Source organism: Metopolophium dirhodum, chromosome 4, assembly GCF_019925205.1.
Source record: "Metopolophium dirhodum isolate CAU chromosome 4, ASM1992520v1, whole genome shotgun sequence".
NCBI classification, from domain to species: domain Eukaryota; kingdom Metazoa; phylum Arthropoda; class Insecta; order Hemiptera; family Aphididae; genus Metopolophium; species Metopolophium dirhodum.
In genome coordinates, this window is record NC_083563.1 from 2,706,062 (window position 1) to 2,732,449 (window position 26,388).

Consider the following 26,388-nt stretch of genomic DNA (forward strand, 5'->3'; position numbering starts at 1 on the left):
ATATAATGATCATGTTAAATTTAGATATAGTACATGTTTTATATTAACAATAACATAAACTTAATTTATTGTGGGAGCTACAATCGTAGATAAAAGTTAACAAATAATATTTCCTTTTACGTACCTAATATACCTATGTAGTCGATTTATAGCAAATTATTAATAATAATAACCATAAAAAACAATATCACAAAATGAATGCACCAATTTGTCGAAATACTAAACATTTTGATAGGTATACTGGTTTTCAAGAAAGTCTTAAATTTTATAATTGGCTTTTCAATAAATTTATAGTTGAAACGATGGTAATCGTAGTATATATTTATAGATAGGTTCTATGATAAAATACTTAATAATTTACATAATTTAATCCATTTCAAAGATGATTTTCACAAATTATCAACAAAATTCTAGGGGAGTGAAAACAATGACGTCAACATTTAATTCAATTTAAATTGTCCACAAAATATTGTAAATAAAATAGGTTGATTATATTGCAAGCATTTGATTCTCTTGAATCGAACCTACATGCATAATATATATATATATATATATTCATTATTTATTATGTATATTATACCCCTAGCTTTAAAAAAAAAGCTATCCTGTATAGTACATACGTCTCATGATTTATGAGTTAGGTACACTTGCTACAGTCTCAAAGTTTGTCATATTTGTAAACGTATATATAATGCATATACCTACATACCTCTTACAGAATTTCTAATAAGTGCCTGCAGGCTACAAATGTTCATTTTGATACATACTATAATAATATTATACATTTAACCCTTGAGAAATCATACTCGCACAAAATGTATTCTTATAGAAGACAAACGATTTTACAGTGACTTTCTTCGTTTATATTAGGAATGAGCCGAACCTTATATTTTTTTCTAACTTTCTTTGTATTTTATAAATAGTACCATTAGAAACTGTAACTTGTAGTAATATAAACTTGAAATGTTTAAAGGTTGAATTTTTAATTGTTTTGATACATTTTATAAAATTGTTGTTTTTAATTTTGAATCAAAAAATAAAACCTGTAAACTTATGTCCAAAAAGTAAAACTTTATCGTCACATAACCACATTAATCGACTGTCAGTCTATTTTCACTGTTCGTGATGTTCGATTTCGAATTTGAACCTCGATTTTTCTCGAACATCAAACCGTTCGAAGTACTTTAAGGTTTGAAGAGTTGAAGAACTCATCCCTGTAATATTCTTTCATTATATTTTTAACACAGCAAATAAAAACAAATGTCATGATGCGAATGCTATTCCCCATCGATCGATTGATCGGTTCCTTTGTATATAATATTTGGGTTTCAAGTTTTTAAAATTAAATTTATAATAATTCAATCTACCTTCGTATTATTATCGTTTGTTTGAACATTTTTTTTTTTATGTACCTATATGTACATGTAATATATTCTACTTATACTTTTCGGAACTCAGTATTTATTACGTTCACCGCGAGGGTTGTAAATTTGAGTTTACTACAAGATCACCGGCGGCGTTTGCAGATAACCTTCTATTTGAATATTATATTTATTGCCAATATAAAAAAAAGACAATAATGGATCCATAAACCGTTATTCTAAATCCAACAGTTCCAATAATATATTATGTCTCTGTTGAACTCTGTTGTACTCTATTCAATTTAGAAAATGGAACACCTCAGTGTTTTTATATGTTTTGTTTTTAACACGTTAGTTTCTATATAATATATCTATGCCTTTGGGAATAGGTTAATATTTCAGTTTTTCATGGACTGCACAAACTGAATTATTTATTTATTTGCATTTGTAAGTAATAATACCCAACTGAGTAAATATTAACTAGTAGCGTTTAGTCTCAGATCGAATTACACATTAATGAATAATGTATAGACTTGGTGGAAATTGATATCATTACATTGGCGTTAACTCTTGTTATTTCGAGATCAATCAATCACTCACCATTTGATGTTTTTGTAATCTATATATTATATAGGTATAATTAATTAATTATCGAATCCCAAAGTAAAAGCCGTAAATTTAAGTTATCGATTAGTTTGAAACAAAAATAAATAATACGTTAATGTCTATTCATCATTTAAATAATTGATATTGTAAATTTTATACTTTTTAGAAAATCACAATATCAAGAGGGTTTAAGAATGATATATTGCTTTTTCAATTTTATTCAAACAAACATTATTACTTCAGAAAGTGGTGCAATTAATTTTTGTGCATAAAATTAGTCCCGAACACTACTCATATGTATTTTTATAATATTATACACTCACTTATTTTTTAGACCCCTTCCACAAAAAAATTTAAAATATGCCACTACATATTATATGCAATAGTTAGATTTTATGTATATTTAAAATTATTCAGCTTTTGGAAAACGTTTAATTTAATTTAATTTAAATATTTATATCATGATTTGAAGATAATTATAGATTAGTATTTTTATTTTGAGGCTCTATATAAAACGATTACGAGTATACAGTATTAGTTTATTACAATAATAATTGTTTGATCTTATAGAGTTTCTCATATAAAATAATGAATAACATTTTTATAAAATTCTATTGTATTAATAATACCGTGAGTTTTCAAAACTTTTTATTTAAATGAAACAACAAATAAATTATCCACTTATAAAATGAAAAGTTCAGTAGCCAAAATAAAAAAATTCAAATTTCTTAATTTATGTATTACTACTATAATGAACTTGATAAAACAGCGGTTTTTACCTTATTTGGTACACAGTATATCATCATGATAAATATTTTAATTTCGTAAAAGCATCGTACGTTAGGGTGCATCATGTGTACATAAATAATAATATGCAAACAATATTCATTGTGTATCTATGTGATTTACGGAATTGTTTTTTTTTTCTCAACACGACATATATTTTTCTGCCCTTTCAGGTGTTTAGTATGGCGTTGATTTACGTCAGCTTGGACGGGGACAAATGGCAAGAATGGCCGATAAAGTTTAGCACAAAGTCGGAGGCCATTAAGGACACTGCTGTAAACATAACCATCAATCTGAAGAGCAGGGTGGGCCGGTATATCAAGATATGTCTCTATTTTTCTGCTCGATGGATACTCATCAGCGAGGTCTCGTTTGAGTCCGGTAAGTAATTTTCGAGACGCATTCGGGTGATATATCGTAATAATTCTTTTCGTAAAACGCCGAGTTCAGGATAGCATTTCGGAAAAAAAATTTAAAGCGCATCGAAAAAGTTAAAATTTTAGAATTCCTGAAGGGATCTTTAAACAATATAATATTGTCTTACACGTAGGTATATTTTTTTAAAAATATACAAAAATGAAATTTATGCAGGTAGGTATAGGTACTTTGTATGATATTAATGGGCTATTCACGTTGAACAAGGATGACATAAATGGCTATATATTATATACAAAGCTAATCAATAAACCAACCTGCACTCTATCCTCATTCGAAAGCGTATTATTTAAGTCCACTTGTCATTTTAACCACCAACCACATAAATCACTAGCGTTTGTGAACTTGGTACGGTTACTGAATAGACAAAAACTATAATTCACCATAACTTAGCATAGTTTATACTCCTACAAACTTACTTACGTTTATCAACCAGACACGTTATATCTGCACAAGTATCTACTACAAGTCAGCGTATTATTATCATGATAATTTATAAGCCATATAATTCTAAGTTGTCACTAAATAAACAAGATAATGATATTATGGTTAATGTCTTGATGAAGTGGTGTCCTTATCGATAAATGTCGATTTTTTTTTTGTCATATCATTGCTTTTACCATGTCACGTACGGACAAAAACTTAGGACTTTTGACTTATCTACATACATCTTATAAACACAGGAAATAGAAAATTCGTCCCAATTGTATTACTATCGTATTTTCCAAGGTACTGCGAAAAAAACTTTATTCAGTAACCCCAATTTTATTTTATAAAAACCTTTATACAATTTGTGGTTTCAACTCCTTCGAAACTTGAATAACTAAGTTTCATCGACACCGTGTACATCATAGTAACTATATGTACCTCGTTTATTGTGTATACCTATTGCAGTGCAATTGCAGGTATGATGAATTAAGGTTTGTTCAATTGGTCGGGCCGAGACCGTTTTGTTAAATTTACATTCAACGCTTTGAGATGTTTCACCTACCCATAGGTAGTATATCTGCCGTTTATAATAGTAGTCCGACAAAAGACGGAAATTCCTTACCTAACAATTCATAATAACAGAAAACAACGATCAATGTATTTGCGTGCATGACCGATCCCATTTTCTCCTCGAGTTCACACTGAAGCAGTCGGTGCGGTACGTGACTGTCCACGTTTGTTTTTGTTTTCCATTTCATTAACAGGCGATTCATGTGAAATCAAACCCGCGGCCTTGCACGTTTACGAGTTGACAAAAGACGTTTATATAATCGACGGGAAACGAGGTCCTTTTTAAACTGCCGTTCTGGCCGTACATAGACTTGAAAATTATACGTCCGCACACCCGTGGCCGCCTGCGTGTGTAACAAGAATTGTTTTCCGGCGAACGACAAGCATTGGATGTGTGTGGGGGGGGGGGGGGGGAAAGAAAAGCGAAACGCAGTACGGTCTATTATAATAATAATATATATTCACCACCATCCGTGTATATATTACGTATATGTGTGGAAGCGTCGTCGTCGTATATATTGGTACGATTTAAATTTCCGGTCGGTCGCTATCGGTAAACGTTGAGAGATATTATTATACGCGATACAGCATACGAAGGGGCTTCTCTCTCGGTGCACGTCACACATCAACGACGACATGGGGATAACAATCCGCATTTTTCTCTCGCAATAACATCGAGCTCGAGTTACATTTTACTATTATTTCCATACGAGACGTTTCGTCGGAATACACCGCCGCCGTGTACGTTTCTATATTCTCCCCTGGTAAAAATAAATAAATCGAAAACGTTTTCACCATATATTATAAAAATACGAGTATATTCGTGTGTGTGTGTATACAAGTATATTATTATTATCTATTCTCCGACAACCGCCGTCTGCTGTAATATCAACCAACTCCCGCCCGCCGGTCCCGATCCAAAATATGAATTAATCTAGCGAAAAATATTTCGATATCGCAGTTTTAAACGAAATCCATCGATGTAATATTATACACGAATTCTATACAACACGGCTGTTACTTTTGTTCGCTGAAGTCTTTCGACTCGTTTTAAATTTAATTTAACTGTCGAGTGTATTGTGCACTCGATGAATAAATAGTAGACACACACACTCACCCTATACTCGTATAATAGTTGTTTTGAAATAAATAATTCCCTAAAACAAAAACGTAATATAAAAGGTGTACAGCCGGATTCGTATGCAATATTTTTACTACACTGAAACGTTATTCAAAATGAACTTTTATAATACACGAATGCGTCAAGACACAAAAGCCCATCAAATCCTTCAGTGAATAGAAATTCTTCGTGGCCACCGTAGTGTGGTTTTATGTAGCCCTAAAGGAATCCAATTTCAAAGGATTTCCTTGAATCAATGCACATTGAATAACGTACGAGTAAAATGATAAGGCTGTCTCGGTTGTTACAAATTGTGGTTTAAGCAGTATGAAATAAAATATCCTAATCAAAATGCCTAAATTTTAATCATCTCACAAATTTCGCTACATATAGATATTATTATTATTCCGTGTTTAATATTCGATTATTACTAATAATATTATTAATATTCGTCACTAATTAAAATTCAACTAATCGGCATTAACACAATATTTCTGTCGTTTCCATTATAATGACAATAATGTATCGTCACGGTTGACCTGTAATCTCCGGTCTTGACATTTGCGTTCGCATGCGACGCCAATCATAAATCGGTGAGATTAATCGACTGTGGTGTTAACCACAAACCTTAGTTCTTTGATACACCGTCTTGTTTGTGTGTACCTGGTACAAAACCATAATACCTTTCCGTTAGAAAGGGCCTGGTGGGTGTTGAAAGGTCACGAACGTGTTGCATACGCTTTGCATAATAATTCGTTTAGAACAGAATTTCCACTCATTCCAGGACCCATACGAACGACTCCCTGTTTTCTTCGCGCGAATGCCCTATGCATTGAATTTTATCCGTCTCGGTCGTTTTCCCAACATCAGAAATCCGTGAGTATAGTTAAAATACTTATGGAAAACTATAAAGCCGAAACAAAGTTTCTTAAGTTACGACTTTAGGGCTAGTATAGTAACTTATAATAATATACATATTTTATAATACTACATTATGCCAATATGCCGAAGCATCGAACTTAAGGCCAAATATACTCATCATGTATTTAATATGCACGTGTTGCTTGTCGTTAATTAATTTATTACCAATTGCTTCGGGTAAAAGATATAATACAGAATTAAATCCTTTCTGGTAATATAATATACGAGTACAATAACATTATGGTTACAAAACGTAATTTAATATTTGACATTTTAATTCATGTAGGTACCTATCTCAAATATAGAGAAGTAGTCTTTATGATTGGGTTGTTTTACACTGTGCATAACTACCTTTAACAAAATACTCTAAATTATCCTTACACTATTGCGAAAAATTGTAATGTTTTTGCCCTAGTTTAGCACACAGCACTATATCAGAAAAAGTAATCGTTCCAAGTGTATACGATAAATTTATTGCATACACAGAGGAGTAGCATAACATCCGTGCATACAGAGCGAGCTATGATTTAATAACTACTACCATTACTTTAAAATTTTGATGGGTGATATTTGATGGGAACTAATGTATAATATAAATATTATATGTTTCAATGTTAATAGTTTTTCGTCTGGCCGTAAATCAATTGTTTATTATCTTTGTGTCCCGGTAAAACATATCGAATTCATTCGGTGCTGCGGCAAAACTAATGGTCAATCATTTTAAATTCGATTTATACTTTTGAGCTGTCCGTTAAGTATATTTAATGGTATCTGTTAATAGTTTTATTCTAAAAACGAGATAGCAACTATTCTATTACAAACTTTGCGTCTATCAGTCATATTACTAACTATAATATATATATCTGGAAACATTCGACGGACAAAAACATCATCAATATTGACCATTGGCATTTACGGAATTGAACAAAAACGTTTTCCAACGTAAAAAAAAAAGTTGTTAGCTTTTGAAAACTTTTCACTCACCTCTATTTACGTCCCTTGTGTTTCCATCGTACAGTAACTGAAACATTTGGCGTTAATTAAGACATCCATTAGTCAATACCGCCCCTACGTAGGACTAAAACTTTTTTCTTCTTCTTATTATTATTATTATTATTTTTTTTTTTTTATCCACACAGCATAACTTGAAATTTATGTTTCGGGACCAGGTGCGTTTGTGTTTCGTGCGCAAATAACAGGCGTGCTTTTAAGCCCCCCGAGCTCTCCTTTAATGAGTACATTCCATTAAAACATGAATTCTCGTCCTTTCGAACAATGACCATGGGCAACCCGACATTAAAATTTACCGTGGTTCGAGGCAGTCTAATTGCGAAACGCAAACCGTAATATATGTAAACTAGGCTGGACGTCGCCCGTATAGAACCCATATACCTGCTGCCCTCCTATATCCATTAACCGCCGGTTATGGATACGGGAAACAGTGTTGCCGTGGATGAAAATGTTATAACGTTTACGGTATTATTGGCAATTTACAGAATTGGTCGCTGCGAACATAACCGAGGGATTGTTATCGCAGTTCTACACGCAAAAGGAAACTGGATATGAACTTCGCCAGAGCGGTGATACGACGCACGCGAGGAAGGAAGTTACTACAGGTAAACCGTTCAAACTTAACAATAATACACTGTTAATATTCATGTACGCTTTTATCTGCATTATTTACTTGACACAGTAATATTATCACGTGCTATATGTTTCCGGTGGCTGTATGCGATAGCCCTGTGAGGCGTATACAATGTGGGTTAAGGTGTTCGAAGGGGTGGTGTATGTTTTGGTCGGCCCTCGGTCGAGAGAACTGATCAACCAATCACTAGAGTATATAAATGTTGAATCTAAAATTTTAAATCCATACATTTGTTGAATTTTTCATTAGGTTATGAAGGGTTAAGATGACATACATAGGTATCATTGATAAAATAATTAAAATTTGGAGACAGAAAAAACTTGTTATCAAAATTAATTATAATATAAATAATGATAAAATTTAATTTGTTTAGCCTTATTTCTACTATTAAAAATAATAATAATTATTAATTATAAAATATACTTTTAATTGTTATTATAATATACTATCGATCGTTATAATAGGTACCTATTGGTAAATTTATTAAATATTTATTGAATGAAGTATGTGAGTTTTAAATTATGATTAAATATAATATGATATGTATAATATATCTGCTGTTGCGTGTCAATGCAACAATCAGTCTGTTAATACTTAATATAGAGTCGGTAAACGTAAAGACTTGGACTATATAAAAATTAATAGTTTATTTGGCCAAAGAATTATACATATAATTACTATAATAAAATATAAAAATAAAGAAGGTTGCATTAAGACACTTGATTAATTTTTGACTCCAGAGTACATCTGCTAATTGGTGTGTCTTGACTCTTGAACCCCTTTTTATATCCTTAATCTGACATAAAACAACAACTTGCATCATGTATTTATAGGTTTACGTGTTTTTACATGGCGAGTTCTTAGTGAAAATTGTTCTAATTATAGATTAAGTTTACATGATCATACATGTCAACCATAAAACTAACAAGTTTCTGAATATTTACTACACACTGATTCCTAAACGCATATAATTTAATAGGTTTACTATCCATAGGAACAAACAAATATCTGCCCATAATTTTCTTTGTAAATTATTAGGCAGCAAAGTCTAAGAGTTATGCAATTTACATTCCACTATGACTTATAAATCGCTTTATTGCTTTAGCAGCAAATGTTTTAGAAGTTGGATGAGGCTCTTTGTACAAAAAAAATAATGGTAAATTATCACAAGTAGATTCAACAAATTTGAACAGTTAAATAATTTTAGTTCGTAGAAAAAATGTATCCAAACGACGCTTTGCTTAGCCAATAACACTTTCCCGAGCACGAATAACACTGTTAATTCATTATATCCCTTATATCATCACTAAAGTAATTACAAATCATCAATTTAAAATTTTTAAAATTATCATCTGTTTCTAACCACTTTTCAACTCATTGATCAGTGATCAAAATATTATATATCTGTATTGGCATTGACGCAAGCTCAGAGTTAATCAAGAAACATAGATAATTTTTTTTTTTAAGAAAAATAGAATACATTACATTATACACGAAAAAAAAATAAAATTTACAAGTTAAAACTAGAACTGTTACAATAATACAATGTATTATTATTTTTAATCTACCTCATTAAGCAGTGGCGAGGTAAAGGAATATATAAGAATTATAAATTCCAGCACTAGGAGCAAACAATTGTATTTTATGGTGCTTCATACTATTTCCATAATTAATATATATAACCTACTGCACTATCAAATCGCAGAGCGAAAAGTATTATCGACCTAAACCTATATCTCTCTAATAGGTAATCCATACCTGCTACTTTAGTAACTGTGTCTTCTAAGGGTATGTCAACGGTTTTAGTTACAGGAATATCTACAACAATTTATCATTAGTTTTTTTTTAATTTATGTCTCTGTGGCATATCAATTTCTTGGTCAGTGACCAATTAGATAATATTCCTGACAATGTTATCAAATTAATTATGGCAATAAGTCTTAAATGTTGCATTCAGTTTTTTTTTTTATCGAAGAACTGTTCGGACGCTAACTTATCATCGATTAATGATTAATATTTTTAAAATGTAGCTCAAGTATATGATAGAAAAGTCGGTTATAAACTTTGATAATTCATGAAATTAATATTAGAGATAAATTTGTTGAAGCGTGCCCAGTCCCAGTTTATACCAGTACAGAATAACCAGTGCGTATTAATATTTATAGTTAAATTTTTAATGAAATATTGACTTTTCAAATATAATCAGCACAAAAATATATAGAGTAATTGTATAACTAATATTTAATTGACTATCGTGTAGTTGTTTTCACAAACTCTATAATATCACGTGAAAAGGAAGATCTGTTCTGGGAGCCAATTTTAATAATATAATATAATATAATTTACACTTGTGTCAAGTCCATAACAATCATAAGCTCCATGTGATTTAACAATCATCGCAACACCGATAATGTGTTGTAATTCTTTATAAGTTCTCCACTGCGTTACAATTTCAGAAATCCTGTATTATTAGTCTTAAACAAGACTGGGCAAGTTAATGATTTTTTTTAACTCAGTTAAGTTAAGTTAATATGCACCAATAACAAAAAGTTAAAAGTTAATTTAACTATAGGTTAACTCAGTTAAGTTAAAAGTTAATACACACTTTTTGTTAACTTTTTATTAAGTTAAAAAAAAGTTAATTTGTTTATACAACGTTAAAGTACCTAATTTTTTTCCATCCCAAAACTCAATTTTAGGATATAGTGTTAATACTTCATACAGTATTTCCATATAAGTTAGATTCGAATGATATACATTTTTAACTTTAAACAATTTACGATACATATTTTTTGACATGAAAACGAAATAGACTGAAATAGTGAAATATTATAAAATTAAAAACAAAATGAATTAACTTAACTTACTTCTTAAAATGAAAAATGAACTCGTTAATTTCATGTTAATTAAGAAAGAAATTTAGTAAGTTAACAGTTAAGTTAATGAAAAGCCAAAAGTAACTAGTTAAGTTAAAAAGTTAAAATTAAATTAACTTTTTAACTTAACTTTAACTTTTGAACTCGTTAATGCCCAGCCTTGGTCTTAAATATAGTATGTGATTGTATTAATTTTAAAATGTATAATGTAACAACGTAGAACTGCGAAAAAAAAATTTAACCATTGCCGACATAACACCGCCCCTCCCCCCAGGAGTAAATAGGTGAGATACACGTTTCGAGAATAGAAAAAAAATTATCGCAAGTACGCTATTATGCGTAATTTTTTGGGTTTTTGGACTCCTCCGTAGCCGCGGATCGATAGGAGTTTTAAATATTATATTATCGTTAAGCCAAATGTCGCTGGTGTTGACTTACGACATATACTGTGCCATGTGCTTTATAATTGTTAGTATATTATATGTATTACGTCTCGCGATGACGAGCTCGAACAAGTCGAAAAAAAAAAAAAAACTTCATCATTACAACGATGCACGGTAAACCCGTTTTTCGCAGGACCAAGTCCGGGAAACAGCACGCAGACGTACGTGGGCCTGGTCACCGGGTCGCTGGCCATGACCGTGCTGCTGGTGGCCGGCGTGGCCGTCGGTCTGGCGCTGAAACGTGGCCGGCAGAAGGTCGCGCTGCTCCAGTTCAAGCAGGCCACGCTCGGGGCGCCCAAGCAGCAGTCCATCAACATGAAGCACCTGAAGAACGGGTCCAAGACGGCCGTCGGGTCGTCGTCGCTGTACGGCCGGAGCGGGGCAATGTTGACCGGCGGCATCGGCGTCGGCGGCGGCCGCGTCGGCGGCGGTCACGTCGGACACGAGTCCGAGGACAGCGACAACTCGTCCGTGTACCACGAGCCGTACAAGCGGCTTCCGTCCGGCAAGAATCACGATTACGCGCCGACCACGTTCCTGTTCAAGAAGGACGTGTCGGCGTTGACCACCAGCAAGAGCAGCGAATACACGGGTAAGTCCGACGCACGCACTCGCCCTCCACACCCACATCACCCGCTGCTTTCCCCGGAGTCCTTACGATATATTATATTTAATTTAAAAAAAAAAACCACTATATTATTATGGTTGGCTATTACCTCCAACGCCGTCATTTGGAGTCGCGGAGGATCTGTCGAATTATCGTCATCCTTATTGTTATCACCTAGACCTAGTGGGTAGTTGAAAAGTTGTTTTTTTCTATGACGTGTCAGCTGTAAGAATTTGGCTTTTGCTATTTGTCTTGAAAAATAAATTAACGTCGAGTTAATATCACGGTTTTGTATATTATCTGCACGTCACGTGGATTGAATTGAAAAATAAGTACATACCCGTTTGTTTGTCTCATCACGATAATACTGTTAATATAATGGTTTAATATTATCGTTTGGTAGACACAAACATGTGTAATACACCCTCATCGCCACTAAAGAGTGGAGTAAAAAAAATAGTAGGATGTATTTTAACGTAATGGTTAGTTATACAAAATTCTAAGTGGCACAGCCATATTGTATGAGATTTTTTTTAACTATGTTAAGTTAGTGTTTTAATTCACATTAACTATAATAATATATTTCTACAGTTAAATATATTACTCTTTGTAAAACTTTTTTTGTAAACGTCCAAGTCAACTAACTCGAGTTAGTTGTTTGATTAACTTACCAACCTTTGGTTATTAGAAGTAGGTATAGTCGTGTATACCCATCAATCATCATATTATTTTTAATGTACGCCTGTGCATAGTCGATTTATCATAATATTATCCCGATGAATCGCGTCCCGCGATGAGAAATTTTGGCAGTACATTTTGTGATTGCGCTTCAAACGTACTTCTCACTGCAGTATTGCCTATATTATAAGCATCCGCGTTATAGGAATCGAGAGTGCTATCTCTGCGGCTATATCTAACTCGATAATAAGCCCACCGTCGTTATATACGCGTTGTATTCGTGTTTCCTTGTAGACTTCACGAGCGTCGGCAGTTTCGGGCAGGACGACGTCAAGTACTCGTCGCCTTCGATGTACACGCTTAACCCGCCGCCGCCGCCCAGCACCAGACCACCGCCGCTCTTGCAACAGCAATCAGAACAGCTGAACAAATCGCTGCCGGCCAACCTGCACAACTACTACGCGGCCATCGACATAATCAAAGTGAGGTTTCCACGTCCCCGGGGACCCCGCGGATAATCCCCTGCCGGGCGGTGTTCACGGTTTTTAATTGTTTTTTTTTTCCTCTGATTGTTGCAGACGGAGCGCAAGGAGCAGCATTTCACGCCGGGTGTGTTCACGTGCATGAAGCTGCCGGAAGACAAACAGGACGAGTGCAGTCAAACGTCGCTGTACGAGATATCTCGAAACCGACTGCGAGTGATCGAAAAACTAGGCGAAGGCAATTTCGGAATGGTGAGCGTACGCGACCGCACCAAACCAACCACCCCCAGACACCCCCCCAACCACTAACCCTGAGAACCCATCACACACACGGTGCAGGGTAACTTCCCGGACGCGCGAAACGTGATTGGAATGTACGATGATATTTAATAAACAACTGTCAATTCCATATTATATAGATCCACTTATGCGAAACGGACGGGATACCCGAGTACAATGCCACGTCGACGTTCCACAAAAGACAAGTGATCGTCAAATCGCTTCGGCGTGGCTGTGGCGAACAAAACAAGTGAGTGGAATAATAAAAATATATATATATATATTTATACACATCACTACAATTTTTGCTTTATATCCGAAGTTTCTTTTTTTTTTTTTTTCGTACACTCTCGACCTGAGTCGTGTATTATTATTTTTATTATTATTATAAGAACGCGCGAGAATCGAAAATCAATTTTCCGCCTTAAACGCCACGCTTCAGAAAACGTGCCCTATTTACAGTTTCTTTCTTTTGCGCCATCATCGTAATAACATTGAAAAAAAAAATGTTATTTTATTTGTCATTTACCTACGTACCTCCGATACAAAAATGACTGACATCACAATAACGATATTTCGATTTCGGTTGACAATACCCATTTTGTACGTCAACGATTCGATTTTTTACTAAATTTTGTGTTCATTGCGAAGATGGATGGAACATAAATGTACGAAATATAACTATCGGCAAATCGCGTATACGAGTCTTGAAAAGTACAACTCTAATCCATATATTGTGCTTTTCCGTGTATTCCTCTGCAGACAAGACGTGATGAGGGAGACAAAATGCTTGTACACCGTCCGGGATCCAAATTTGGCACGAATCGTGGGCGTGTGCAGTCCTGACGAGCCTCTATGCATCATACAGGAATATTGCGAATACGGTGACTTGCCGAGTTTCTTGAAGGTCCAAACTACGGAATCCACGGAAGCTCATCCGACAATCAAGTAAGGATATCGATATACCGTTTTTATAAACTCCACCCTACAAGCAGTGCAATATACGTGTTAGTTCATCAACGAGAAATCATTTTTTTCTAAACAGTGGCGTAAATTGACCTATGAAGATCGGGCACCAACACATTAAATATATGCCGATGCAATGTTATTGTTCGTTCCGCTAGAAAAACTAAAAAATACATATTATGTCCTATGCTCATGAAGTTGATAGTGTCTATAATAATAGTAGTGATTTTAATATGAATATAATTTAATTTACCAACTGTTATTAAATATTGATAACTTTAGGAAAGGTTAAGTTGGCTAGGTACTTAAGAAATATTTCAACTTTTAAAAAGGCAAATAACAGTAGTTATATGGACCATGTCATTTTTGAGTTTAAGTATTCGACACACAATCCATCGAAAGAGGACGTATGAAGAGAGACTTAGTATGCAGTAATAAATATAACAATTGTTTTGTAGGTTTATATTGACAATGTAAGTTTACTGATTTATTATTTAAAAAAAAGTGTTAACCTAAATTATATAAAATATTTTTATCCTCATCTATGTACAAATTGTTTTTGGCTAGAACATAATATCTTGTCTTAAGAAAATAAATATCTGTGATCGTTCCTCTCCGTCACTACAACTCAAGGCCAATTTATTTACGCCACTGGTTTTAAACGTTCCACAAATATTACAATAAAACGTTTTTTTACATACGAATGCTCGTTATAATGATGTTAGCTGTATAATATGTATCATAAAAAATTGTGCTGGTAATAATCTACTCGTACGTTAAATAATTTGTTGTATTTCGGTTTTTTTTTATTTATCTCAGTTACGGATGCTTGCTATACTTCGCCACTCAGATCGCATCGGGCATGAAACATTTAGAGGGTAAGGGGATCGTTCACAGGGACTTGGCCGCGAGGAATTGCTTGGTGGGCAAAAACTATTCGCTAAAGATATCCGATCACGCGTTGTACTGCAGTCAATACGATTCGGATTATTACGTTAGTGACACTAAGTCGAGATTGCCGATCAGATGGATGTCGTGGGAGAGCCTGCTTCTGGTAAGTCAATTATTTTTTGATTAATTTTCACTTTTTCAATCGGGACCTTAAAACATAGAGTATAAATAAAATCATCTCCGCAATATGACTGACGATTATATTTCAGTGATATTTATAGGCGTTCTATCGATTTACGGGTGCCCAGTGCACGTGCAAACACCATAATAAAATAACCGAGATTCTACGATGGTATAATCTACATTCCTTTCCACTCGTAACCCGTCATTTCCAATTCACTTTGCTTACTGATTACTCTACCGTATATTTTGCATGTAACAATAGGTTACATATACCTTATTTTCGACTAGTGAAATCCTCGGTCCAGACCAACTTCTTAAGTACACACTGACGTACTGGAACACTGTATATGCGTATACAATTTATGTGACTGTGTATTCAACAGAATGCAAATCATTTGCACAAAAAATGCATGCAGTACACGAGTATGTTATATATTATATATTGTATTGTATGGGTGGCCCTAACTATTTAGCGTCTCTATTTAATAAACGTCGGGTACGCTTGGCAATTATTTCAAAATCGGTATATTTATAACTCAAAATGTTCATGTGCGATGCTGTGAAATACAACTTTTAAAATGTTTCCCGTAATAACAACCGAATATTTAATGGAAAAGTTACTACGATGTGAACATCGTAAACTATAGCTTTAAATTTTAATTAAACATTAATTAGATTTGTATATTGATCTTATATTTTAATTGCTAACGAACCTATACCTACATTCGTTTCGGCGACAAAATGTTGTTTCGCCGTAAACAAATGCATCACAGTGCGTGAAATATTCAAACAAATAAATATTATAAGCAAACCGTCGATCAATAAAATAAACCAGGAACACGTATAAGTTGCATAGATACCCGTGAATTATGATAGATACCTGTTGATGTTAGGCATGAATAAAACCTTTTCAGTTCTACCGTATGCCCGTATATCCGTTTTCATTTTCCTTTAAAATGTTATCTGCTCTTATGTCGAGTTTGATGATTAGGATTTTCTTTCGTTAAAGTAATTATAAATATCGTGACCGAGCAGCGTGTTTAGATTGGGGTCGTATACATTTCTATCGCGTTTCAATTAACGTATAATATATTGTTCACAATATTATGTAATATTTTTTTAAAAATAATTTCTACAAGACACGTTTTTTGTCCATTTATCGAGTAGTCCTGTGTGCTCAAAACGCATTACAGTTCATACACAAACACCAACTACTAAGCTATAACAATAAGCACTGACGATTAAGTGGATCCAATAGTTTTAAAATAGTTTTGTATTGATAACTGTGTATTTAAATATATGTTTACCTACCACTGTTAGTAGATCAGTGGAGTTAGCATGTATAATAAATGTTAGCAGATAAGTTTTTTATTCTTGTGTTTTTGCGTTCACAGACATAATATTATTTTCTCTGTATGTAATAGACTCAACATTTTAATCATTACCTTAAAATAGATAATATTGCGTACATGAACATTTTCCAATGATTGGAGATTCCCCAACTCAGAGTTTCTAGTGCATACCAGAAACTTATAACTTTCTATCAATAAGAGTAACAATAAGCGGCCACGTGAATTTTTTTTGTGTGTGCGGGATTACAGAAATGAAATTATAGCCATTATTTTTTATTTCTGCCATTTTTTTAGTCACTCGTTATAATTTAAAATCTGTGTAATAAAAAAAAACACTTTTTGATTAATTACAGTATTTTTATTCTTGTTATGCTAATTACTATTTCCGGGATTAACATGTAGGTACTTAAACATGAAAAGCACACAATTTTTAATTAAATTTATAAAAATTGTTATTTTTATTAAAATTAATACTTACAACAAATATTTATTTAAAATTAATTTGTTTAATATTGTTAAGATGTTTATACATTTTAATCCATTGTCTAGGTAGTTTTTGTAAAATTAAAATATAAATTATACAATAAATAATTATAAATATTTTCAAGCTATACATGTTTTGATAAATTGGTTTTCACAAATCTCTATCAAAAAATATTAGGTATATAATTCTACTTGAGACGTGCATCAACTAAAGATTTATCACGTTCATATTTTTTGGTTTACCATTTTCGTCCATGTTGCGCACACAAAAATATACACGATGCATTTGTAGGTACCTATCATAATATTTATTACGAAATAATATAACTGCTTTTCTTAAAATACGAAAAATAAATATTATAACAAATGTGTATCACGAAATTATATCTGAGAAAATAAATTATAACATAACAAAAATAACTATCCACTCTTTATACATAACCAGGAATGGGCCATACTTTAATTTCTCGAACTGTTTGAGACCAAACTCGAACACAAATCCAATTCTTACTCGATCACTTTGAACTTTCAAATTTTATCCATTTTAATTTCAAACAATCGTTTGAATTTCTCGATAAATTTCGGTAGTTCGAGAAGTTCAAGAACCCATCCTTAAACACACTTCTGACCGCGGATCCGTGAATCGAAGTCGGACGGTATATAATAATTATTACTATTATTGTTTAACGATAACACCGACACGGACGCGTTTGTGCTCGCAGGGCAAGTACACGTCGAAAAGCGACGTCTGGTCGTTCGCGGTCACCCTGTGGGAGATACTCATGTTCTGCAGCCACCAGCCGCTGGCGGAGCTGACCAACGAACAGGTGGTGGAGAACGCCAACCACATGTACCTGGCCAACGGCAAGCACAGGTACGCGGAACCGCCGCCCAGCTGCCCTCGCGAAATGTACGAGATCATGGCCGAGTGCTGGAAGCGCGGCGACTCGGACCGGCCGAAGTTCTCGGAGATCCACCTGTTCCTCCAGCGCAAGAACCTCGGGTACATACCGGTCATATGATCGGACACGTCCTGCTACAACACTTCCACGACCACCCACCCGGCTATGCACCCACGCCGCCGCCCCTCGACTAGCGTGGTAGGTACATCGTCGTAATAATAAAACTATTATTATATCCCTATATTATAACGTCACGCTGCTGTTTTGAATATTCGGGCGGGTGCGGCCGGTTACGTCTTTTTCCCGACCTCCCCTCGAACCCCCCCCCCCCCCCACCCCACCCCCAACACGCGGAAACTGTACGAACCACCCCCGTGTGCCCCGTGATATTCGAGCAGTGCGCATCATAACGCTGCGTATCCGGATCGCATGTCCAACACCCTTCTGATCCGGAACATGTATATTGTATAATGACATTGCTGTCCCTCGTTTTTCCCGACCGTCGTCCGTTAAGAATGTTGCACATTAAACGCTCGTGTGGACACCCATCGAACGTGTTGTCCAATCAACGCCGCGGTAATGATGATGATGATGATGATGATAACTTTACTATTATTATTGTTATTACTGTTATTATTATAACTATTAGTATTATCATTATTATTGTTATGATTTATAAGACTGCATTAGTGTATACCTATAATAATAAATTGTAATCAAACAATTTTTTTCCCGTAATGCCAACTCGATAGTCTCCGGTGTCAAAACTTCATATCAGCCATTACATAACGTCACAATAGGTACAATAACTGCACACAATAGTTTAGCGCCGAATACCTATTACAACGTTCTGTCAAAAATACAAAACGGGCAATATCCAAACCGAAATATTCTGTCGATTCTAAAACCTCCGTTCGGGTCCGAGTTTTATCCTCTCGTAATATTGTCGAATAATATTTTTTTTTTTTTTCAAACAATCGCAAAGAAAATATACTCTAAACTATATTACGAAACTAAAATAATATTATCATGTTGTTATTTCTTAACATCAAAACGGTCAGTGGAAAGAATCTCGTGTTTTTTTTTTCTTGCCATACCATAATAATATAATATTATTAAATATTTGAAATCATTTTTATCCGTTGAATTTCTCGTACCAGACTTTGTGGTTTTAACCTTGTTGTCTGCGGATTTTTTTCGGTTTTACATCGTTTGGCTTAGTCGGAATCCCCGAATAATAATAATAATATTATGTCTTACGAAAGCCGGACGCTACAACTGTAATATAATACAATATTGTATATATCAGTGGTATGTGCGTGCGCGTGTTGTAGGGGATGTTTATCGTTCAAACGCTATGCCGAGATATTTTATATTCATCGTCATGTGCATCTCGACTTCTAAGCTCGGTTATTTCTAGAATTATACAATTTTATTATACATATTATTATTATATTATAGTATACTATTATGTGTGTACTTCAGCTGCCATTACTATTTGTACAACAACATTACTGTAGGTACGCGGTAATATTTTACTTGTCCGATTTCACATTTGAACATAATCATAATATTTTCTATCCGCCGCCTGTGACCCCGCCACCCACTTTCCCACACCGCCGGTCGGACCGGCATTAATTATTGGCGATTAATTACTTATCGCTAAATACACCTTATTTTAATTGCCAATGAGAACCAAATGTAATCAATCTATTTTACACGCAATGTCTTCCACGATTCAATCCGCTTAATGGCGAAGCACTATAAACTTGCAGTGCAAATGATTTTGTTTCAGCCCCAAAACACACGTGTTGGAAAATGTCTCTTCCGTAATATTACAGTAATTATTAAATTTTTCCAACATGCAATTTCTGCATGTTGTAAATCTGTACATACGATTTTCGATTTTTATTTCTTGTACATAATAATATTATATACCTACCCTACATACTGTTGTACGAGATCCAGCGTTAGATCCAAACCCAAAAACTTAAACAGTCTTAATCAATTTATATACGCTCTCACTTTCACGAACAACGCATGTATATGTACCTATAATTATTTTTATTTAGGTCTGGACAAAATAATTTTTATACAAAACTATTTATATTTATTGAATTTTAATTGTATAAAACTCATGTGGATATGTAGTTAAAATTATAAGTTATTTCATAAAACTATCCACGTTATTTCTATTACTTATTATTATTATTAAAGTATATCATATTATTATGTTTCTTTAAACGATAGTAAATGTAATACTACTTTACATGAACTCACTCCAATGTCTTTCCAAGTAGTTGAAACGGGTATGACCTATACGTCACGTGGCATATCCTGTTTTAAATTAATTTTTAAGGGATTTACTGTTTTTTCTCCAAATTTTTTATTTATATTACTAGCGGCGATGTGTGATTTTCAATCAAATCATCATATTATCATCGCGTCGACCTAAATTTATATTGTACATACATTTTCTCATATTTTCCAACTATACCTCTAGGATCTTTTTTATGTTTTGTATTTAATTTATATATATTATATTGGTTGAAATAATATTAAAACTATATGATTTCAATGTATTAAGCTCAAAAGTGGATTAGCTGAGCTCGTGTAAAATGCAATAAATCGTACATATTATATTAAATATAAACTAATTTAACGTGCAATTTAAAATAAAGTGGTGCCAATATCTGTTATTATTTTAGCTAAACAATCGGTCGAGTATAAACCCAAAATTTTATTTCAAAAACAATTTATTATAATATTTCAGATTTTTTTTTTTTTTTGGAAGAGGTGTATATATACATTATTATATTTTTTGAATTTGCATATCATATATAATATACATACATATATATATATATATATAGTTTAGTACGCGTTTTTCTCCGAACTTTCCAAAATAGCATAAATTCCTCGGCATTAAACCCCTAATTTTGATTTACGATATAATTTAATTTAGGCCGCGGTCACGCGACGGCGAAAATGATAAAATGGCACTTTTTAAAGGGTGACATGAAATGGTGTGTAAATAATAATACTATTACATGGAGGGTATAATCAATTGCCCACGTTGCTAAGAGACAATCAATCTCTAAACACTTTTTGGTCTATAAAATTTTGTAAAAAAAAAAAAAATTATACATATTTATAATATTTATATATATATATATATATCAATAATAATAATGATAATAATAACGAAATCCCAGCGCACATTTAAATATATTATATATAACGCCGAAGGAACACAATGCTGTTTTCTTCGACTTCAGTTGTAACCTGATCATCAACAACTAGGAAGAGCTATTCGTTCCCTATACAATATGAACTTGCAATAGGTAGTATAATACTTATACGTATAAGACATAATATTACTAATTTATTTGCATTAGGCGATTTGTAAAAAAAAAAATAGTTTTTAATATTATATATATATATATATATATAAATAAATAATAAATATTATGTTTAAGTATAATATACATTATATTATATAAACTTAAAATTCAAATGTATTTGCATAATGTATTTTCATTGACTATATTGTTGTTTAATTATCTTTAGGAAATATAAATCAGTATTATTAACATTCATCTGTCTATGAAAAACGAAAAAAAAAAATGTTATTTAATAAATATGTATGTATACCTTTATGGGTGAGTGTTTTCTATTGCAATAACCTGGTTTCACTATCATCGTCACATAATAATATGGATGAACAACGATCAGTCATCCTTCGTCAAGACACAATACAACAACTTATTCGAGTACACCTATGTGGTATCAAAACTTTAAGAGATGAACAGTACGTGTAAAAATATATACTATGATAAACATTATATTATACTTTTGACATTGTGGTCAATACTTATGTTGTTCTTTGTACTTTAAAAACGAATAATTTTTCTCTATGAATGACGGTAGATCTGATTTCTATTCAACGTAAATATTTTATAAAATTAATTCAAGAATTCAAAAGTGAACTTATTATGTATTCTGTATGAATTATCATTAAAAAATAATAATAATATAATATAATCTTAGAATATAGTTTTATCATTTTTATTCCATTAACATTAATGATAATAATATATCATTAAGACACTTAAAACCTGGTACATGTCTGCGTTTTTAAGACGAGTCGATATGACATCCCTATTTGTGAATCACATTTCTTTAAAAACAAAAAATATATAAATAACAAATTTTCGTTTGGTAAATTACCTATTTTGAGTTAAATTATACAAGGTATATAAATATTAGTGAATTATACAATTTTACAAGTAATGGCCTTGTTAAAACATTTTTATTAAAAGGTACACTATAAAACAGCTCGAAAGTTAGGACATGGTTTACTATAATTTATATTAAGTATACATTTTGAGATATACTAGTTTCTAAACTGTGTAGTATTAAATTATCATTATAGATATTTTTTATCCAACCATAAAATATAGAATAATAATAGTTATCATAGTTCTCCCCCAACTAAAATATCCAACATACTATATTGAATAGTCAAAAGTAAACCAAGGTTATTGACATATTGCTGTAGAATGTGGGTACATTCTAGTAATAATCTACATTCATCTGAGGGTGTATATAATGCGTATGCTTTGTAGATAAACTTAAGTTAAGCGGTTAATGTGATACAAATAATTACAATACACCACATTTTTGTTGTAGATGGTAAGTAAAATAACTATCTATATAGAATAATATTTTTAAGGTTCATCAGTTATTGTCAAACATCACTTTTTGGCATAATAATAGCTATTACCATTTTTGCATATTCTGCAAACTCCAATCACAATTATTTTTTAATAATAACATTATTATAAAAACAATGATTTTATTTATTAATATTGTTTTATATTAAAAACAAGAATCGGAGAGGTGATAAATACGCCTCAACAATTTATAATCACTTACAAATCGAGTACCCAATACTCTTAGTTTAAACTTAGGTACTCGTATCATACCTTTACTATAATAATAATTATTACTCACGATAATAATATTACCAAATGATAATGCGGCTGTGCTTCGCCCTGCCGGATTAATTGTAGACAATCTTTACAAAGCGAAATGGATTATTTCCGTACGATTACTTTCAAACGATTGATAGTGCCATTCGTTTCAGGAACGCGACGATATTTATTGCCGACTCTTTATTAATTGAATTTTGACGGATTTTTCCGAAGTTATCGTGGCAGGAACTTTGGTGAGAAATACTACGCATCAATGATATTTCAAGAATAATATCAGTCCTTTGTGCTCGAAACAAACGGCCGCGGTAATATGCAGCCATAGAAATACCATTATGATCGTTACAAGTACTCATACAAAAGCCCTTCTCAGAAAATGAGAAGACAGAATCGTTTATGCTCATAATTCGGTGAGGTTTTTCATAAATTATCCATCACCTTCGTTATTATTTTAGATTATTTGCAGAGCGATGAATAATTTTGGTTTTACAATGATGTGTGTTTATTAAATTATTGTTAATTTTAGTCTATAAAGACACGTTGTTAAGACACATCGTTAAGGAGAAAAAATACTTTCATCATCAGCATTGGATCTAGTTGCTGGTTTAGGCCTTAGGGTTTAGGACTTAGGGAGTCAGACGTAAATTTTTTTATTGCTCATCCGAAAAGCTTTAATATTTAATAATTTTAATATATGGATCCTCTTAAGATTTTCCAGCTGATATTAAAAATAAGAAGTTTAGCTTAAATCTAGAATAACTTTTTATGGACTTTTGGAAATTCAAATATACACAAAATTGGATATTCAAACCTATATTAGAGTTAATTTAGCCTTTAACGACTATTGTTATTCTGTTATTATTCAAATCCATATTTATCGTAAGAAACGTAAAACATTCCATTATCACTAAAAACACATGGATAACACTTTTTGGTAAGCGTTTGACGTTCAAAATTTGACAATATAAAATGTATAAAATGTCTAATGTTAATAACTAAGGATTAAAAATATAATACGAAGATCCATATAAGTTTGTATTGTGGCAACCTAAAAATATAGAAAATACATTTGCAATTTTTTTTTATTGACATTTCAAAATCCCATTTTTAGTTATTAATACTATAATTTACATCTCACAATTTATACATTTTTCAAAATATTCTAGCCATTTATAGCATGTACCTAATCACATAGTTGTTAACAGCCAGTTTAATATTATATGTGAAATTATATGATAATTGTTATTATATAACATATATGATATGCTTTTGGTGAAACTTACTAATGAGTTCAACTTTCCACATTTTTAATAAAAAAATTAAGTTCTAATATAAAATAAAATATAACTACTTAAAAATACAAGACAACATATACCGTATCCGCTCAGAATCGTTTTTCATCGTATACAATGATTAATGATTGAGCTCAAATAAAAAAAAACATATATTACAGTGACCTATACTGAATGATAAGCGACCTTGTTCAAAAAAATTAATTCTGGAGATAAATAATAAGACCTCACGGTTATTACTTGGTTTGGTCGATTAGCTCATACATATAGATACCTCATTGAATGTCAGTACCTACCTCATTTTATTTACGAACAGATCCAACAAGATTCTGTTACTCGTTTTGAAATTGAATTAAGTCTTAACCTTTATTGAAGATTACAAACAGTAAGGATTACACACGTTCAATTGACTAAATTAAAATAATGTGTTTTAATTAATTTACACTGTCGAATAGTTTTGTGGTCATTGTTTTCATTACCACTAGAACTTTATTGCACAATGAACAAATATTTTTTTTTAGCTCTATTGTTTATTATTACATACGTTATAAGTGTATTTTATGAAAAATGTACAGTTTAAAATTTAAATGAATAGCTTAATTCATACTATTTTCATAGTAAAAATATTTTGATTCGTTTAAAGCACTATTAAATTAAAAATAAAGAAAGTTATTAAATTCGGTTTTTCCATAATATTAAGGTGCACATATTTTTATCACGACAGATGCACTCACGAGTCATGAAACTACCTGTGGCGGTCAGTGTGTAATCGTATTATATATTTATATTAAATTGGATACATAAATTAGACAATGACAACATATCAATTACTAATTGGTAATACGTTTGTTTTAAACGCAATCACTATCAGTTTATTTCGAATGTGAAATAGTACTAAAATGGCTTATGGAATACTGAAAATCCATTCACTAGATTTAGTTAACTTTGATTGGAACTAACTAGGAAACATCAATCTTCAGCCAATCTGTCTTCGGTGAGTTTTTGACAAGGTAAGATTACTACTATAAACTTTTTGCTGCTTGTTATTTTAAATTAGCCCAATATACATAAAATTTCTACGCCGTTACTTAAAAGTTAAAATAAAATAAAATGTTGCAGCTGAATTTAAAACAACATTCTTGTTTAATATCGTATCAATTAATTTAAAACGATTACTATTTTGACGTATATAACTTTTTCTTTTATCCTTCTAGTATTGGACTTCATTTAAAAGATAAAAGTTTTTAATTTGTTACTCGATAAGAGTAAACATTGTTAAACTAAATAAATACACAATACAGAATTTTTTTTTTTCTAAATAAAAACAATTAAGTTTTGTAACAATTTACAAATTAAAAATTTGTATAAAGAAGTTTTACAATACATTTTGTTTAGGACATATGCTGATAAAAGTGAATAAAAAATAAGAACTATTACATGTTATTATTTCTAGTTAGTATACAAGTTTATTCATAATTATTTAATTGTATAAAAGTAATGATGGAAATATTGATTAGTGTTATAACTTTTGATTAGATCGAAGTAAGAGTTAAGAACTGTAGTTATTTTATCAGGAAAGTTGTATTTTATTTTAAGACTTATGTTTGTGCACGTAAGTCTACCGTACGCCCATATTTTAGTTAGAATGTGTTTTACTGTTTGATGAACTTCAAACGATAGCTTAGGCGCGCTGCATGTTGTTTTTTTACCCATAAGGAGACTGAGTGTAAGATGGTTTGGCTGAAAAAATTTATTTAACAATACTGCTGTCCCTTTTTCCATGATGTACTTTAGAAGAGTATTTAATAATAAATCATTGCGAATAGTACAAATCGTATAATCACAACATAAAAAAATTGTCAATATAAAATTGAAAAATTGACAGCCAAAAGTCTAGGTGCCGAATAAAAAAATCGATACTTTGTTTACCATGAACTTAAATAGGTTAAGTTTACCATGAACTTAAATAGGTTAGGTAGGTACACCGAAGTTTGATGTTTAAATGTATTGTTTTAACGCCATCCTGTTGACAACTTCAACCGTGCTCGGCCGTTACCACTATATTATACAGACGGATATAGTGGTAC

The 26,388-nt window shown here is 32.1% G+C and overlaps 1 protein-coding gene across 1 annotated transcript in view; it reads left to right on the forward strand.

Annotated features, from left to right (window-relative positions):
• Positions 1-21,674, forward strand: part of LOC132943981 (discoidin domain-containing receptor A-like) — a 232,381-nt gene extending 210,707 nt beyond the window's left edge. Inside the window, exons 9-17 of the mRNA XM_061013176.1 lie at positions 2,927-3,134; positions 7,725-7,844; positions 11,326-11,784; positions 12,772-12,959; positions 13,056-13,211; positions 13,379-13,488; positions 14,001-14,186; positions 15,024-15,258; positions 17,836-21,674. Coding sequence (XP_060869159.1) covers positions 2,927-3,134; positions 7,725-7,844; positions 11,326-11,784; positions 12,772-12,959; positions 13,056-13,211; positions 13,379-13,488; positions 14,001-14,186; positions 15,024-15,258; positions 17,836-18,135 — 1,962 coding nt within the window. The 3' untranslated portion in view covers positions 18,136-21,674. The remainder of the gene's footprint in view (positions 1-2,926; positions 3,135-7,724; positions 7,845-11,325; positions 11,785-12,771; positions 12,960-13,055; positions 13,212-13,378; positions 13,489-14,000; positions 14,187-15,023; positions 15,259-17,835) is intronic.
• Positions 21,675-26,388: the final 4,714 nt, after the last annotated feature.